The sequence below is a fragment of the Mytilus galloprovincialis genome, chromosome 11 (assembly GCF_965363235.1).
Source record: "Mytilus galloprovincialis chromosome 11, xbMytGall1.hap1.1, whole genome shotgun sequence".
Lineage (NCBI taxonomy): Eukaryota > Metazoa > Mollusca > Bivalvia > Mytilida > Mytilidae > Mytilus > Mytilus galloprovincialis.
Window position 1 is genome coordinate 14,558,378 of NC_134848.1, and position 17,581 is coordinate 14,575,958.

A 17,581-nucleotide genomic window follows, 5' to 3' on the forward strand; every position below is an offset into this window, starting at 1 on the left:
TCATCATGAGAAAACAAAACGTAGAAAAGAAGAACAGGAGAAGAACTCTCATAGTTGACACTATTTCATCTGTTTTCTGTGTGTAGTGTAAAATGGGTTATGTCGTGTTCTCTACATGTAAATAAAGTTTGAATTAATTACTTGTACATGTATGTATAATGATAGAGGTTCTTGGTGATGTTTCCACAAAATACAAACTAGTGACTTGTCAACACGAATTCCACCACAAACCGTGAGTGGACTCTCAAACTGCTTCTAAGGAAGAATAAGCAAATCGATCTAGAAAGTGTTTTTTTTTTTATGATTTGTCAGACGTTTTACGAACCGGTGTCTTAAATAGAACTACACAAACTCTAGGCTCCATATCGAGGCTCCATATTAGATGATTGATTGATTGTTGGTGTTTAATGCATCTTTCAGCAATCTTGGCTTTATCATGGTGGCCACTTTTAAGTGTTGGAGGGAAGGGAGACGGAAAGTTGAAAACCCAGAGAGATCATTCAACCTTCCGCAGAAAATCTGACAATCCTGGTCAATTAAGGTGGTAGACCTAGGTTAAGGGACATAACTCTTAAAATCATCAGTACGTTTGTGTCAGCCATTTTCATAAATACGTTCTAAGCTTCTAGGATACATAGATTATTTTCAATCTGTGTCAGGTAAATGCTTAAAATACATTAATAAAACTTGACTATTACAAACGCATCACTGAATTAAAGAGTTATCTCCCTGGACCAAGGTCTACCCCCTTAATATAGGAGTCGAACACATCTACAATAAAATGTGCTATGTTCGAACTCATCCACAGTACAATGTGCTATGTTCGAACACATCTACAGTACAATGTGCTATGTTCGAACACAACTACAGTATAATTTTCTATGTTCGAACACATCTACAGTATAATGTTCTATGTTCGAAAACATCTACAGTACAATGTGCTATGTTCGAACACATCTACATGTTCGAACACATTTACACTATAATGTTCTATGTTCGAACACATCTACAGTATAATGTGCTATGTTCGAACACATCTACAGTATAATGTTCTATGTTCGAACACATCTACAGAATAATGTTATATGTTCGAAAACATCCACAGTACAATTTACTATGTTCGAAAACATCTACAGAATAATGTTCTATGTTCGAACACATCTACAGTATAATGTTCTATGTTCGAACACATCCACAGTACAATGTGCTATGTTCGAACACATCTACAGTACAATGTGCTATGTTCGAACACATCTACATACATGTTCGAACACATTTACACTACAATGTACTTTGTTCGAACACACCCACAGTACAATTCGCTATGTTCGAACACTTAAAGTCATATGAACTTAGACTACTTGGCTACTGAGGGTCCTAATGCATGAATAATAGAATGAAAGGCAGGTTTACAAGATATTTTTTACGTATGCTTTATAACTTTTTCGGGCCTAAATTAAGGAAATACATAATAAATATACAAATGTACATGTATTACATAATAATGACTTATGTAAAACATTGGAAAAAGGAGGACATTCGGTTAAAAAATGAGTTGTGTTAGGGACCTACCATTTGATTTTTATGGGGGGGCTAGGATGAAATTTGAAAAAAATAGGCAGGACAGGAGTTTTGAGTAAAAAAAAAAGGCAGGATGAGACACTTGCAAAAAAAAAAGTCAGAACTACAATTTAGGTAATAAAAAGTCAAGATAAACTAAAAAAAAAGCAGGACCGAACAGAGTGAAAAATAAAAAGGCAGGACAGAGATTACAGCTAAAAAAAATGCAGGACAAAAAATTCCCCCCCCCCCCCATAAAAATCAAATGGTAGCTCCCTTATAGTTTTGTACACAAATTATAACGTAAAATTTGTAGTTTCTTTCCCCGCGCTGCTTAAAGTTTTTATACAAGTGCTATATATATATATATAATAAAATTTCTTCAAATTTTAAAAGATATACACGTGAGCATGTCATGAATAGGAAGTCTGATAGATAACTCACAGAAAGATACCTTTTTTTTTACTTTATTTCATTGTGACAGGCTATTTCATAATTAATGAAGAGAAATGTTCGCGTACTAAAGAACTTATAACTATTGATTATGTTATTTAAATTCAAATATCTGAAAGCGTCTTTGAAAGATTTTAAGATTAATTACAAAATTTACAAACACTGGAAGTGCATGCTGGGGAATTTCCGAAAAAGTCATCGTTGGAAAAAAACATTCGCTTCAAGAATTACGCTGTCGCTCCATTCAGAACATTAAAAAACCAGATTAAACATCACCTTATAGTATATGTTATTGCATAGCAATATAAGATTTCCCACAGAAAGCAACCTAAGTTAGCGTGCAATAAATTCCAATATTGCACTAGTGCAATAAATCTTTAAAATTCATGACGTCATCAACGACAAAATCTTAGTGTAAACCCATTTTTTACTTCCAAATATTATATTGCTATACAATAAAAGGGTTATTGCATGAATATAGGAGAATATTGTCCATCGTAGAACATGTATTGCACTCGCAAGTTCGTGCAATATAAAATTCTACTCGGGACAAAATTCCCCAATATTCATGCAATAACCCTATATTATTATGAACAGAGCATCTTTCATTTTTGTTTTGCATTCTATGAGTTATATGGTTTGCTACTGACCCTTTACGTTCCATAAAGGGCTAGTAAAATTCATAGGGAGCGAACCCAAGCATTTTACTATTTATTTCTGTTCTAAAAAATGAACGAAACAAAAATATGTAGCACATCAAAAGTTATATAAAAAAAATATATAAAAAATATATATTTAAAATATTATCTATTAAAAATATGATTCATTTCCATGTGAAAACTACACTAAAGTAATATTTCATCAATTAATTCCTTAATTAATGAGAACAAAGACTTAAACAAAATATGAAATTTAATTGCTTAATTGGTTTTTTTTAATAATTTTATAATAATTAATGTGAAAGCTGTAATGGCGACAGGTTATGAAATGTCATAATTAGAGTATTGCTAGAAGCTAGTATTGAATAGTATACATATTGAACTGAATTAAACTTAGTTATTATTTTTATGGGAATTAAAGTGAAAGCCGTTATGGCTCTAGGTGATTTTTTTAATAAGAGTATTAATACAAATTTCACATGTCATTGAATATGTTATTTTGCAATATAGTGTATAAATATTGGTTGTGAACATGCATAGAACATGAAGACACGAGCAGATAGATAGACTATAGGAGTCATAATATTGTAACTGTTATACGAATCTTTCTCCGATGAGGGAGAAAATAAAAACATAATTTAACGAGATAGATACAGACATACAGAGACAATATACACAGGTAGGAGTCATAATATTGAAGAAAATCCTCAGTTTTACGAAAAATGTCTTAAACGAATCTTACTCCAATGAAGGAGAAAATTAAGACACTTTTAAGGGATAGGTACAGACATTTTTCGTAAAACTGAGGATTTTCTTATCCCAGGAATTGATTACCTTAGCCGTATTTGGTACATTGTTTTGGAAAGTTGGGTCCTCAGTGCTCTCCAACTTTGTACTTGTTTGAAAGGTATGAAACCAGTTGTTAATTGCAGTTGGTACTCCAGGAATGTATCGCATAGCAACATTTGTACATCAAGTTTCTATATCCTAATGTTCTCGTTTGATTCTTTTGAAATTGTTTTTTTTTTCTTCTTTTTTTACTATTCATCAGAATGTGTTCCACAAGAAACCATACTTGAAATGCGAAGGAAAACAACAATCGTTAAGTATAAAACCAGACGAGTTTTCACTCAGTAGTCGGTCGTCATTCCAAAATGATTGTGTATTTGGTGATTTTGACAATAAGGGTTAAACATAAAAAAAGTCTTGAAAATATGCACACAAAAAAAATGTATAAAACAACCCGACCATAGAGCAGACAACAGCAGAAGGTCACCAACAGGTCTTCAATGCAGCGAGAAATTCCCGCACCCATAGGTGTCCTTCAGCTTCAGTGATAATAAACGCCATTCTAAACTCCAAATTGTACACAAGAACTAAAATTAAAAATAATACAAGACTAACAAAGGCCAGAGACTCCTGACTTAGGACAAGCGCATAAATGCGGCGGGATTAAACATGTTTATGAGATCTCAACCCTCCCCTATACCCCTAGCCAATGCAGAAAAGTGAACGCATAACAATACGCACATTAAAATTCAGTTCAAGAGAAGTCCGTGTCTAATGTCAGAAGATGTAACCAAAGGAAATAAACAAAATGATTACACTATTTGCCAATTCCCGTAGTTGACCCTATAATTAGAGGTCCCTTTTTGTTGTTGGTCCCTTGTGAGGGACATACATTTTTACTGGAGAGCTAGGGGAAAGAGCAAATTTACCTGTGCGTAATGTGCGTATCCTTTAAGTTTTTCAAATCTTTGAATTACATTAATTTGTTGTTTAGCTAAATACTTTTGTCACCAAAGGTTATTTTTCATGCAAAATTGGTCGAAACCGCCGATACATCACTTTCAACTTATCATGTTTTGCATTGACAAAAGCTATTTGTCCGCTATAGAAACAGTTTACGATTGACAAAGGGAAGTAATTTATTTAAAAAATGTGTAATAGGTCCGAGAACACAATTATTTCGTAGTGCATTTCTTTTAGAACATAAATGAAAATAAAAAAAATCCCACCTGCGCTTTCTCAAAGAAACTTTTACAGTGTGTTGTACTACTTTTTGGACAAATTATATCAAAATTATAGAAAACTTCATCGCCTCTAACTCAAAATATAGACAATTTTATGTTTAGGGCGTCTTGAAATCTTTTGACAGCTTCCAAAGTACTAATTTTCAACCTTTTTCAGCTGGACCAAATCACTACTTTCCTTTAAAATTCTGGACCAAAATATTTTTACAGTGTAATTTCACCTCCCTACTTGCAATTTGAGGCATTAAACATGGAAAAATAAATTTGGAAGGGGTATAAAAATTAATGGCAAGTAACCAACAGTCAACACTAGGGACTATGAACAACGAAAATCAACGAAAATCAAGGGACGACAATTGTGGTCTCGGACCAATAACAGAATCAAATCGGTAATTGGCAAATGGATTATTGGTTTAGACATCTTGTATAGCTTTTATAGAGTACTCATTAGATAACTTTACAAGCCGGTATTTTACACAAACCATTAGTATAGGACTGATTCCTGGTTTTGTCATTAACCTTTTTTCCTCTTGCTCCTTATAGAGTCACAGAAGACACATTCTGAAGATAACGTTTATAATTAGGATGAATATGGTGGAGGATAAGGTGATTAATCAAAATGATACCACAGAGACAGGTTTTGGACAACAGGATGATTCTACTGTTGTTGAATGTCATAAATGTGATGTATGTGCTAAAGAATTTACTCAAAGAAATTACCTAACGAGACACATGATAACACATACTGGTGAACAATGTCATAAATGTGATGTATGTGCTAAAGAATTTACTCAAAGAAATTACCTAAAGAATCACATGAGAACACATACTGGTTCACAATGTCATAAATGCGAAGCTTGTGCCAAAGAATTTACTCGAAAATGTTACCTCACGACACACATGAAAATACATACTGGTGAAAAATGTCATAAATGTAATGTATGTGCTAAAGAATTTACTCAAAGAAATTACCTAACGAGACACATGAAAACACATACTAGTGCAAAATGGCATAAATGTGATGTATGTGCTAAATCATTTAGTCAAAGCCTTTACTTAAAGAGACACATGAGAACACATACTGGAGAAAAATATTATACATGTAGTGTTTGTTCGAAAGGTTATTCTTGGCTGCAACATTTACAGTTTCACATGCGCACCCATATAGGTGAGGAATTAGAGGTGAAAAGTGAAAAACCTCTTGCCTGTAATGTATGTGGTAAACGGTTTAGTCAAAATGGTAATTTGCAAATTCATATGCTAACACATACAGGTGATAAACCTCATGTCTGCAATGTATGTGATAAAGGGTTTGGTCAGCTTGGACATTTAAAGAGACACATGAAAACACATACAGGTGATAAACCCCATGTCTGCAATGTATGTGGTAAAAGGTTTAGTCAGTGTGAACATTTAAAAAATCATATGAGAACTCATACAGGTGATAAACCTCATGATTGTGATGTATGTGGTAAAGGTTTTACTCGCCTTCATCATTTACAGATTCACATGAGAACACATACAGGTGATGAACCTTATGTTTGTGATGTATGTAGAAAAGGGTTCCGTCGACTTCGTGATTTGCAGAGTCACATGAGAATACACACAGGTGAAAAACCTCATGATTGTGACGTATGCGGTAAAGGGTTTAGTCACCTTCATTCTTTACAGGATCACATGAGAATACACACAAGTGAAAAACCTCATGATTGTGACGTATGCGGTAAAGGGTTCAGTCGACTTGGCGATTTACAGAGTCACATGAGAACACATGAAGGTGATTAACCCCGTTCCTGTGATGTATATGACAAAGCCTTTACTCGGCCTTGTACTAGTTGATAACCACACGAGAAAACGTACAGATGACAATTATAGTAAAACTCAAAACTGCAACGCATTAGAAAAATGGTTTAGTCCCATGTTTATAATAAACAAATTCCCATGAAAACATATAAAGGTTGATGAGCGATGTTCATGTCCAAGGAGAACACTGTTTACGACCTTAAGAAAAGTAGATTATTACAAAGACAAGATCATAGACTATTTATCTTGAGAAGAACATGGGGAGAACATAATAGAAAACTTATCACGAGGAGAACACATTAGAAAACGTTGACAGAACACATTAAACAACTTGGCATGGGGCGAACACAATGGAAAACTTATCACGAGGAGAACGCAACAGAAAACTTATCACGAGGAGGTTACATTACAAAACTTATCATGAGGATAACATAATAGAAAACTTATCATGGGGAGAACACAATAGAAACGTTTTCGCGGTGATAACAGAAATGAAAAAATTATCATGGGGAGAACACAACAAAAAAACTTAACATGGGGAAAACATAATAGAAAACGTATCACGGGGAGAACACAAAAGAAAACTTATCAAGATAGGAACACAATGAAAAGTTTTCACGATGATAACAGAAAAGAAAAAATTATCATGGGGAGAACACAAAAAAAAAACTTAACATGGGGAAAACATAATAGAAAACGTATCACGGGGAGAACACAAAAGAAAACTTATCAAGATAGGAACACAATGAAAAGTTTTCACGATGATAACAGAAATGAAAAAATTATCATGGGGAGAACACAACAAAAAAACTTAACATGGGGAAAACATAATAGAAAACGTATCACGGGGAGAACACAAAAGAAAACTTATCAAGATAGGAACACAATGAAAAGTTTTCACGATGATAACAGAAATGAAAAAACTATCATGGGGAGAACACAACAAAAAAACTTAACATGGGGAAAACATAATAGAAAACGTATCACGAGGAGAACACAAAAGAAAACTTATCAAGATAGGAACACAATGAAAAGTTTTCACGATGATAACAGAAATTAAAAAATTATCATGGGGAGAACACAACAAAAAAACTTAACATCGGGAAAACATAATAGAAAACGTATCACGGGGAGAACACAAAAGAAAACTTATCAAGATAGGAACACAATGAAAAGTTTTCACGATGATAACAGAAATTAAAAAATTATCATGGGGAGAACACAACATTAAACTTATCATGGAAGAACACAATAGAAAACGTGTCATAGGGGGACTATTATAGAAAACTTTTCACGGCAAGAACACAATAGAAAACGTGTCACAGGAGAAAACAACAGAAAACATATCACGGGGAGAAAATTATAGAAAACTTTTCACGGGGAGAACACAATAAAAAACGTATCATGGGAGAACACAATAGAAAACGTGTCACAGGGAGAACATAATAGAAAAGTTTTCACGGGGAGAACACAATAGAATACTTATTATATATTGGGAGATCACATAGAAAACGTGCCACAGGGAGAACATAATAGAAAATTTATCATGAGGAGAACCCAATAGAAAACTTATCATGGGAGATCACATAGAAAACGTGCCACAGGGAGAACATAATAGAAAACTTATCATAAGGAGAACCCAATAGAAAACTTATCATGGGAGGTCACATAGAAAACGTGCCACAGTGAGAACATAATAGAAAACTTATCATGAGGAGAACACAACTTAGAAACCTTATCATGGGAGATCACATAGAAAACGTGCCACAGGGAGAACATAATAGAAAATTTATCATGGGGAGAACCCAATAGAAAACTTATCATGGGAGATCACATAGAAAACGTGCCACAGGGAGAACATAATAGAAAACTTATCATGAGGAGAACCCAATAGAAAACTTATCATGGGAGATCACATAGAAAACGTGCCACAGGGAGAACATAATAGAAAACTTATCATAAGGAGAACCCAATAGAAAACTTATCATGGGAGGTCACATAGAAAACGTGCCACAGTGAGAACATAATAGAAAACTTATCATGAGGAGAACACAACTTAGAAACCTTATCATGGGAGATCACATAGAAAACGTGCCACAGTGAGAACATAATAGAAAATTTATCATGGGGAGAACCCAATAGAAAACTTATCATGGGAGATCACATAGAAAACGTGCCACAGTGAGAACATAATAGAAAACTTATCATGAGGAGAACACAACTTAGAAACCTTATCATGGGAGATCACATAGAAAACATGTCACAGGGAGAACATAATAGAAAACTTATCATTAGGAGAACACAATAGAAAACTTATCATGGGAGATTACATAGAAAACGTGCCACAGGGAGAATATAAAAGAAAACTTATCATGAGGAGAACACAATAGGAAACTTATCATGAGGAGAACACAACAGAAAACTTATCGAGGGGAGAACACAATAGGAAACTTATCATGGGGAGTACATAACAGAAAACTTATCAAGGGGAGTACACAACGGAAAACTTAACATGAGGAGAACACAAAAGAAAACTTACCATGGGGAGAACACAATAGGAAACTTATCAGGGGGGACACAAAAGAAAACGTGTCACAGGGAGAGGGTAATATAAAAACGTATCACGTAGGGAACACAATAGAAAAGGTGCCATAATGAGAAAAAATTATGAAAACTTAGCACGAAAAGAACACAATAGAAAACGTGTCACAGGGAGAAAAAATGACGAAAACTTATCACGGGAAGAAGAATGGATGAAAACTTATCACGGGGAGAAGAATGGATGAAAACTTATCACGGGAAGAAGAATGGATGAAAACTTATCACGGGGAGAAGAATGGATGAAAACTTATCACGGGAAGAAGAATGGATGAAAACTTATCACGAGAAGAAGAATGGATGAAAACTTATCACGGGAAGATTAATAGATTTAAACTTATCACGGGAAGAAGAATGGACGAAAACTTATCACGGGAAGAAGGATGGATGAAAACTTATCACGGGGAGAAGAATGGATGAAAACTACTTATCACGGGAAGATGAATTGATGAAAACTTATCAGGGGAAGAAGAATGGATGAAAACTGATCACGGGAAGATAAATGGTAGAAACTTAAACACGGGAAGAAGAATGGATGCAAACTTATTACAGTTATCACGGGAAGAAGAATGGATGAAAACTTATCACGGGAAGATGAATCGATAAAATCTTATCACGGGAAGAAGAATGGATGAAAACTTATGACGGGAAGATAAATGGTAGCTAGAAAACTTCTCACGGGAAGATAAATGGATGCAAACTTATCACGGGAAGATGAATGGTAGAAAACTTATCACGGGAAGATGAATGGGTGAAAACTTATCACGGGGAGAAGAATGGATGAAAACTTATCACGGGGAGAAGAATGGATGAAAACTTATCACGGGAAGATGAATGGGTGAAAACTTATCACGGGGACCCGGAGAAGAATGGATGAAAAAATATCAAGGGAAGAGTTTAAGAATACTTGTTATGAAAAGAAGAATAGCACATTTAAACATATAGAACGAAATCGTATCACGAGGAAAAATAGTTGTAAAAAAAAACACGAAACTTAATCATCGGATAAGAACAGCTTTCTACATATTACAATTAGAAAAAGAGTAGAACAATGACTACTTATCACTAGCAGAAACGACAGAACAGGAAACACTTATCACGAGGAGAAGAACCGTATGACAAAAAAAGTGAAGCCGTGGAGAAAATAGTAGAACAGGAGACACTTGTCACAAGTTGAATACTAGGTGACAGGAAAAACGTATATCGAAGGGGATAACAGTATGACATGAGACACTTACAACGGGGAGAACACAGTAGAACAGGAGAAACTTATCGCTGGTGTTATAAAATCGCGCGAAAAAGAACAGGAGAAATTCATCACGAGACAAAAAACACGAAAAACAGAAGAAACTTATTTCAAGGAGAAGAACAGAAGAACAGGGGAAGGACTGTCACAGTTGACACTATTTCATCTGTTTACTATTTGTAGTGTAAAATGGGTTATGTCGTGTTTTCTACATGTAAATGAAGTTGAAATCAATGACTTGTATGTATAAAAAAAATTTAAAAAAATATATATATCATATTATATAATGATAGAGGCTCTGGGTGATGTATCCACAAATACAAACTAGAAAACTAGTGACTTGTCTACATGAACCCCACCAAAAACCGTGAGTTGTTTCTCAGACTGCTTCTAAGGAAGAGTAAACAAGTCGGTCTAGAAAGTTGTTTTTTTGTGATTTCTCAGACGTTTATAAACCCGGTGTCTTAAATAGAACTTCACAAAATCTTAACTCGAATAATTAGAGCGCTTCCTAACGGTCATTGTCCACCAGAGGAGTGATTGTGGTGATCGTAATATTACGACTGGATTAATCGGGTTAACGAAATCTAGGCTCCATATTGAATGTCAGATTATTGATCCAGTTTTTAGTTTTTATTGCATGTTTGCGCCTGTCCCAAGTCAGGAGCCTTTGGCCTTTGTTATTCTTGCGTGATTTTTAATTTTAGTTTAGTATGGAGTCCATTATTACTGTTCTAGTATAGATATTTGTTTAGGGGCCAGCTGAAGGATGCCTTCGGGTGCAGGGGTTTCTCGCTGCTGCATTGCCTCGGTGACCTTCTGTAGTTGTAAGGGGGGCCGTTATCCTAGCCCCCCCTCCGGGTCCGCCTATGAAGTCGGACTACCGGTCAATCATTGGACAAAACCCATATCGTATATGATAGACAGCGACCAACGACTATTACTAACTAGTTGGTGTCTATTTGACACATTTCCTATTTCCATTCTCAATTTTATTAAGTGTTGGAGGAAGACAGAGAAGCCAATATGTACAAAAACATCCGATCTTCCGCAGGAAAGCTGACAATCCTGGTCAATAAGGGGAGCTACCATTTGATTTTAAGGGAGCCACGGATGAAAAATGGCATGTCTTTTTTTAAGTTGTAATTTCTGTCGTGTAATTTTTTTAATTGTAATTTCTGTCCTGCCTATTTATTTTTCCTTCTATTCGGTCCTGCCTTAATTTATTAGTCCATCCTTTACCAAATTGCTAATCCTTCATTTTTTTTTACTCAAAACTTCTGTCCTGCCTTTTTTATTTGCATCACTTTCTGAAATAGAAACGAGAGTTACCAAACTCATAAATCGAAAACAATACGACAACGTCATGGCAACAAAAATCTGTCCTGCCATTTTTTTTTTAATTTCGTCCTAGCCCCCACCCCCTTAAAATCAAAAGCTAGATCATTAAGATTGGTTTCAAAAACACCTACAATGTGTTATACAGTGAAACCTGGCTAAACCGAATCCGCCATAAACCGAAAACCTGTATATAAACCAAACACGTTCTTAAGCACCGTCATATCAAAAAACCGAACAAAATCTCAAGTTCCGAAGAGGTTCGGTTTAAACAGGTTTCACTGTATTCGAATTCTTGAAGTCATATGATGAACCAAGACTACTTGGTCATTGAGGGTCCTAATGCATGAATAATAAGAATTCAAGGCAGATTTAAAAGAAATGTTTTATATATGATCTCAATCTCCCATGCAGAGAGAAAGGACCGATAACTCCACATGAGAGATTTGTATATAACTGTTTCGGCCTAAATTAAGGAAATACATAATAAAACAAAAACGTATTACCTCACATAATGATTTATGTAAAACATTAAAATGGGAGGTCATTCGGTTAATGGTGGAGTACGTTGTGTTAAATAGCTTGTACACAAATTATAAAATAAAATTTGTAGTTTCTTTCCCCGAACTGCTTTGGGTTATTATACATCAAGTGTATAACAAAATTAATTTTGTTAAAATTTTAAAATATATACTGATGTAGTTTCCTGCCACTAGCATGTCATGAATTAGAAGTCTGATGGATACATCACAGAATGGTACTTTTTTTTACTTTATTTCATTGTTACAGGCTATTTCATAAACAATGCAGAGTAATTTTCGCGTCCTAAAGAACCTATAATTATTGATCATGTTATTTAAATTCAAATATCTGAAAAGCGTCCTTGAGATACATTTCAAAACCAGATAAAATTAAAAAAAAAAGGAAGTGCATGCTGGGAAAACAGTCATGGTTGGAAAAAAAATATTCGCTTCAGGAATAACGGTGTCGTTCCATTCGGAACATTAAAAAGCCAGATTATTCATTCTAATGTATGGTCTCGGAATCTATCGTTGTATTCATATTAACATTCACCAAAAAAAACTCAAGACACTGTATATTACATGTTATAATATTTTATATCATGAACAGAGCATATTTCATTTTTGTTTCTCACTCTATAAGTTATATGGTTTGCTACTGAGGGCCCTCATGGGGTTTTTGATTATGTGATTCCTTGGCCTTTTTTTAATGATTATTTGATTAATAAGCCAAATATTTCATGATTATTTGATTACCTAGGACTGTATTTTTAGTTTATGATTATTTGATTACTAAAGATAAGCAAATATTTAATGATTATGTGATTATATTGGCAAAAAAATGGTGATTATGTGATTACTAGGACCCCCACCCCATGAGGGGCCTCGCTACTGGCCTTTTACGGATCCAGAAAAGGGTAGTAAAATCCATAGGGAGTGAGGCCAAATATTTTACTATTTATTTCTGTTCTAAAAAATGAACGAAACAAAAATATGTAACAAATCGACAGTTATATATAAAAATAGGCAATGTAATCCCACATGTTGCAGGTGTGTTCGAATCATTTCTGAATCAACTAGACTTGACAGTTTACCTAGACAAGGTTCTCTCCGGGTCCACTTATAAAAACTGATCCCCACGTTAAAAATTAATTAATCGATCAATCAACTGGTGTGCTTTCAGCCAACTGATGCGTCTTATATCAACCAAAACGCGCGTCTGCTGTGGCCATTTTGGGATCTAGTATCTTTGAAAGTTTTTGTAACGTAATTTAAGAAGCAATCTAACATATTTTTCTCTCGCTGTTTTTTGAAATAATGCAGTATGATTTACTGTAACAAGTACAGATTTGCAAATATCTAATTTCCAAATTAAGAAAACTAGACATAGTTGCAATTTCTAAAAATTGCATTATTGGAATATTTACCGCTTTGGCTTGCCATAGACTCTGACACTTTGATGTCTGCAGAGAATTACTTTTATAATGACCTTTTTCGACGTCATAAATCAAACCGGAAATGGTAAATCATCCTTTAGGAAGTCATAAAGATCTTGTTCCGAATGACATAATTGCTCTGTCAACAAATGTCAAATTGAAACCTTTGCAGCTAATATTCACAGTGTCGGATAACAACAGAAATTACCAAATCATGATTGCATATCTTTTACGTGTGAATGCTTTTTTATTGGAGGCTAACAATGAATTTTATTTTGGAAAACTTTGTGCAAAAACTGTTATTATAACAGCAATTTAGAGCAAATAAAATAACTGCACAGATTGAATATTGGAACCTATCATGTTTAATTATCTGAATGTGAAATCAAACCAGTATATATATGCGTCTGTACAATGTATGTCAAACTTGTTTCTCTAGAAATAAGAAAATTTAGCGATTTTTTTGTCATGTGGGGTTGGGGGTGACAGTAGGAATTTGGAAATACATAAATGCAGGATGGTAGAGGATATCAATTTTAACGAAGTTTTTTTACAAAAAAAAGCAATTTTCCGGTGACATAGTATACTTTTGAAAATGTTTCCCAAAATGCATTATTTTATAGAATCTGAAACTTTTAATTGATTTAGGCTCTCTCGTTTTCTGGAACAATGCTTCTCGTCGATTTTCTGAACCGTTTTGCAGGTGTCTTTACGGCCAAGCTTGCAATTACGTGTTGAAAATGCAATATGTAATATACATGTATGAGTGAACTCTTATAACGAACGAAGTTAAAAGAATTTGCTTTTTAAAACAATTATTATATTGACCACTGCCCTTTCCTCGATATTGATATTTATATCATTAACGGGAAGCTTAATACAAAAATTTTTGATAAAAGAGATGATTTTTCATTTCCTATCGTTAATTATCCATTTTTAGATGGTGACGTTCCCTTGTCACCATCTTATGGTGTTTATATATCTCAGCTTGTACGATTCGCTCGTGTATGTAACAACGTATTAGATTTTAGCGAGAGAAATTTATGTATTACTGAAAAATTATTACACCAGGGTTTCCGATATCACAAACTGGTCAAAACATTTACTAAACTTTATCACCGGTATAAGGAAATAATTCGTAAATATGACTCAAGATGCAGACATCTTATACGTTCAGGTATTTCACATCCAATCTTTTTTGGTAATTTTCTTTACAAAGCACAAAAATGTCAGTTTTCACCTCAAAAGCTTACAAAACCTTTAAACAGACCTATTAAGAAGGGATATAGTTACGATACTGTTGTCAGGTCATTAAAGATTGCATATTTTGGCTTTAATATTGATTCACTTATAGAGTCTTTGCATCAGAACTAAACACATTTATTCAAAAAACAGTTGTTTGCATGACACGGGTTATGTTCTTCTCATATATGTTATGATAGTATGATACTAAACCCCTAACGGGAGGGATTGTGTCTGATATTCATATGATGAAGACATAATATTTCAATCAGTTTAATTGAGGTCTGGAGCTGGCATGTCAGTTAACTGCTAGTAGTCTGTTGTTATTTATGTATTATTGTCATTTTATTTATTTTCTTTTGACATCGGACTCGGACTTCTCTTGAACTGAATTTTAATGTGCGTATTGTTATGCGTTTACTTTTCTACATTGGCTAGAGGTAAATGGAGGAGGGTTGAGATCTCATAAACATGTTTAACCCCGCCGCCATTTTGCGCCTGTCCCAAGTCAGGAGCCTCTGGCCTTTGTTCGTCTTGTATGATTTTTAATTTTAGTTTCTTGTGTATAATTCGGAGTTTAGTATGACGTCCATTATCACTGTACTAGTATACATATTTGTAGGGGCCAGCTGAAGGACACCTACGGGTGCGGGAATTCTCGCTACATTGAAGACCCATTGGTAGCCTTCGGCTGTTGTCTGACATTTGTAAAATATTCTATAATCTGTTAACCCTTCCAGACCCTCAAATATTGTGATTAAATGGTAACGCTCTACTATAATTATCATACTACTTTACTAGTTGTCCTAACAGATAAGACCCGAGGTTGATTTTTCGTTTTTTCATCGATTTATCATATTTTTATTCCGAATTAGTTTTATGGACTTTTACCATTCAGTGGCGGATCCAGAAATTTTCATAAGTGGGGGCCCACTGACTGACCTAAGAGGGGGCCCGCTCCAGTCACGCTTCAGTGATTCCCTATATAAGCAACCAAATTTTTTCCCAAAAAGGGGGGGCCCGGGCCCCCTGCCCCCCCCCCTAAATCCGCCTCTGCCATTAATATTTTATTGCATAATCGTAAGATCTTATAATGTATTGGATGTCATCATTTCCCGTAGCGATATCATAACTGTTTGCAGAATTTTTAATCTTTATGAAAAATCTGCAATTATAAATTTTCTGATATTTTTCATCAGTTCAAAATCTCGTCATTTGTTTAAGATGACGAGATATGAAAAAATTCTGGTCCGTACGCTTATTTGTAGCTTTATGACCTTCAACTTGTAGATTTCTAAAGCGAAGCCAGTGTGTAGTAATCTGGTGATTCAAAACCAATTTATTTTTATTTGTAAAACGCATTTTGAATTGGTAATTGTGACATTTTCTCCTCGGCGAAAAGTTTAACAAAACACTTGCTTGCCGTCTACGTCCAGTTGCAAATATTTCACACATTTAACGGACAAACACAAATTAATAGTTATTTAGTTATGAAGTTTTTGAACGGTAGGTAGTCGAAAGAATGGAGAATAAAGGCTGGATTTTGGACAGACACAATAAAATGAGTGTATTCTGTTTGATAGGGAAAGTGATCGTGATCTGACTTAAACAGACTCCTCGGAGAGTTTATTGCAAATATCTAACTGGAGGCGTTTTACGTATTTCGAATGTCTCAACTCCGTATTTCAACAGATCGTGGCTTGTTAAGACTTCCAACAAAATTTAAACATTAGGGTCAAGTCAAGGGAACCCAAGTGAACTGTTTTGTGGATAGGTATAGAACCAGTTATTAGTACATAGAAAGTAGTACATATTTTAAACAAAATAGTTCCTACGCGTAGCTGTATCTTTGTCAATAGTGGGTATATATGGGTAGTTTTGGTATCAAATGAAAGCTTGTGGACTTGGGATCACTGTAGAACCCTTGTTAAAAGATCATTTTTAATGAGAAAGAAGTATATGCAATTTTGACAGGAGAGCACATTTGGCCTGTTGTTCAGATCAGAAGTTCCTGTTTTTGTTCTATCAAACTTCAGGAAACTAGTACGCTCTAATATGCAATTCAAGGTATGTTGATTTTTTTCATCATAAATCAGGATAAGGTACAGTTTTGACATGAAATAACTGACATTTATTTGAACTTAAGACAAAGTAGCCATTAATGGTCGAAATTGCAGAATTTAACATATAAACCGATGGTGCTATGAATTAGTGGTTTTATTCCTAAAAAAAATAAAAACATGGAAAATTAATATTGGAGACGAATGCACTTCCAACTTTTGAAATTCGGTTAACCCGAATAATTTAGTCGCACCCCATGATCGATTTCTCCGAGGATCATGTTGAGACGAATGCGGAATAAGTTGACTGAATTGTTCGGGCTAATGTTTCGTCAGATTTTCTCCAATATAACTGATGTAATAAAAAAAAGTTAATGTTTGACACTTATCATCCTTATACAAAATTAGAAGCCTGCAACAATCACAGTGCAAAAACTTGTGAAGCTAGAAAAGTAGAAAAGTCATGAAAGTATCTGTTTTATGATGTACATAAAGGCGACAAAATCAATCCTTCATTTGAAAAAAACACTAAGGTCAATATATTTTGTACAAACATTTTTATTGAAGTACATGTAATTCGGTGAAGTGTTGTGAGAAGAATAACTATAATTATCACAAGAGAAATATCAACC

At 34.4% G+C, this 17,581-nt stretch overlaps 1 protein-coding gene across 1 annotated transcript; it reads left to right on the forward strand.

Moving 5' to 3' along the window:
• The first annotated feature begins 3,098 nt into the window (after positions 1-3,098).
• Positions 3,099-10,626, forward strand: LOC143051691 (uncharacterized). The gene is made up of 2 exons (XM_076224601.1): positions 3,099-3,351; positions 5,249-10,626. The coding sequence occupies exon 2, from the start codon at positions 5,291-5,293 to the stop codon at positions 6,488-6,490; it is 1,200 nt and encodes a 399-aa protein (XP_076080716.1). The 5' UTR covers positions 3,099-3,351; positions 5,249-5,290; the 3' UTR covers positions 6,491-10,626.
• Positions 10,627-17,581: the final 6,955 nt, after the last annotated feature.

Excerpts from the sequence above, each read along its gene's own strand:
- LOC143051691 (XM_076224601.1), top strand. The coding sequence starts at position 5,291 with ATGAATATGGTGGAGGATAAGGTGATTAATCAAAATGATACCACAGAG.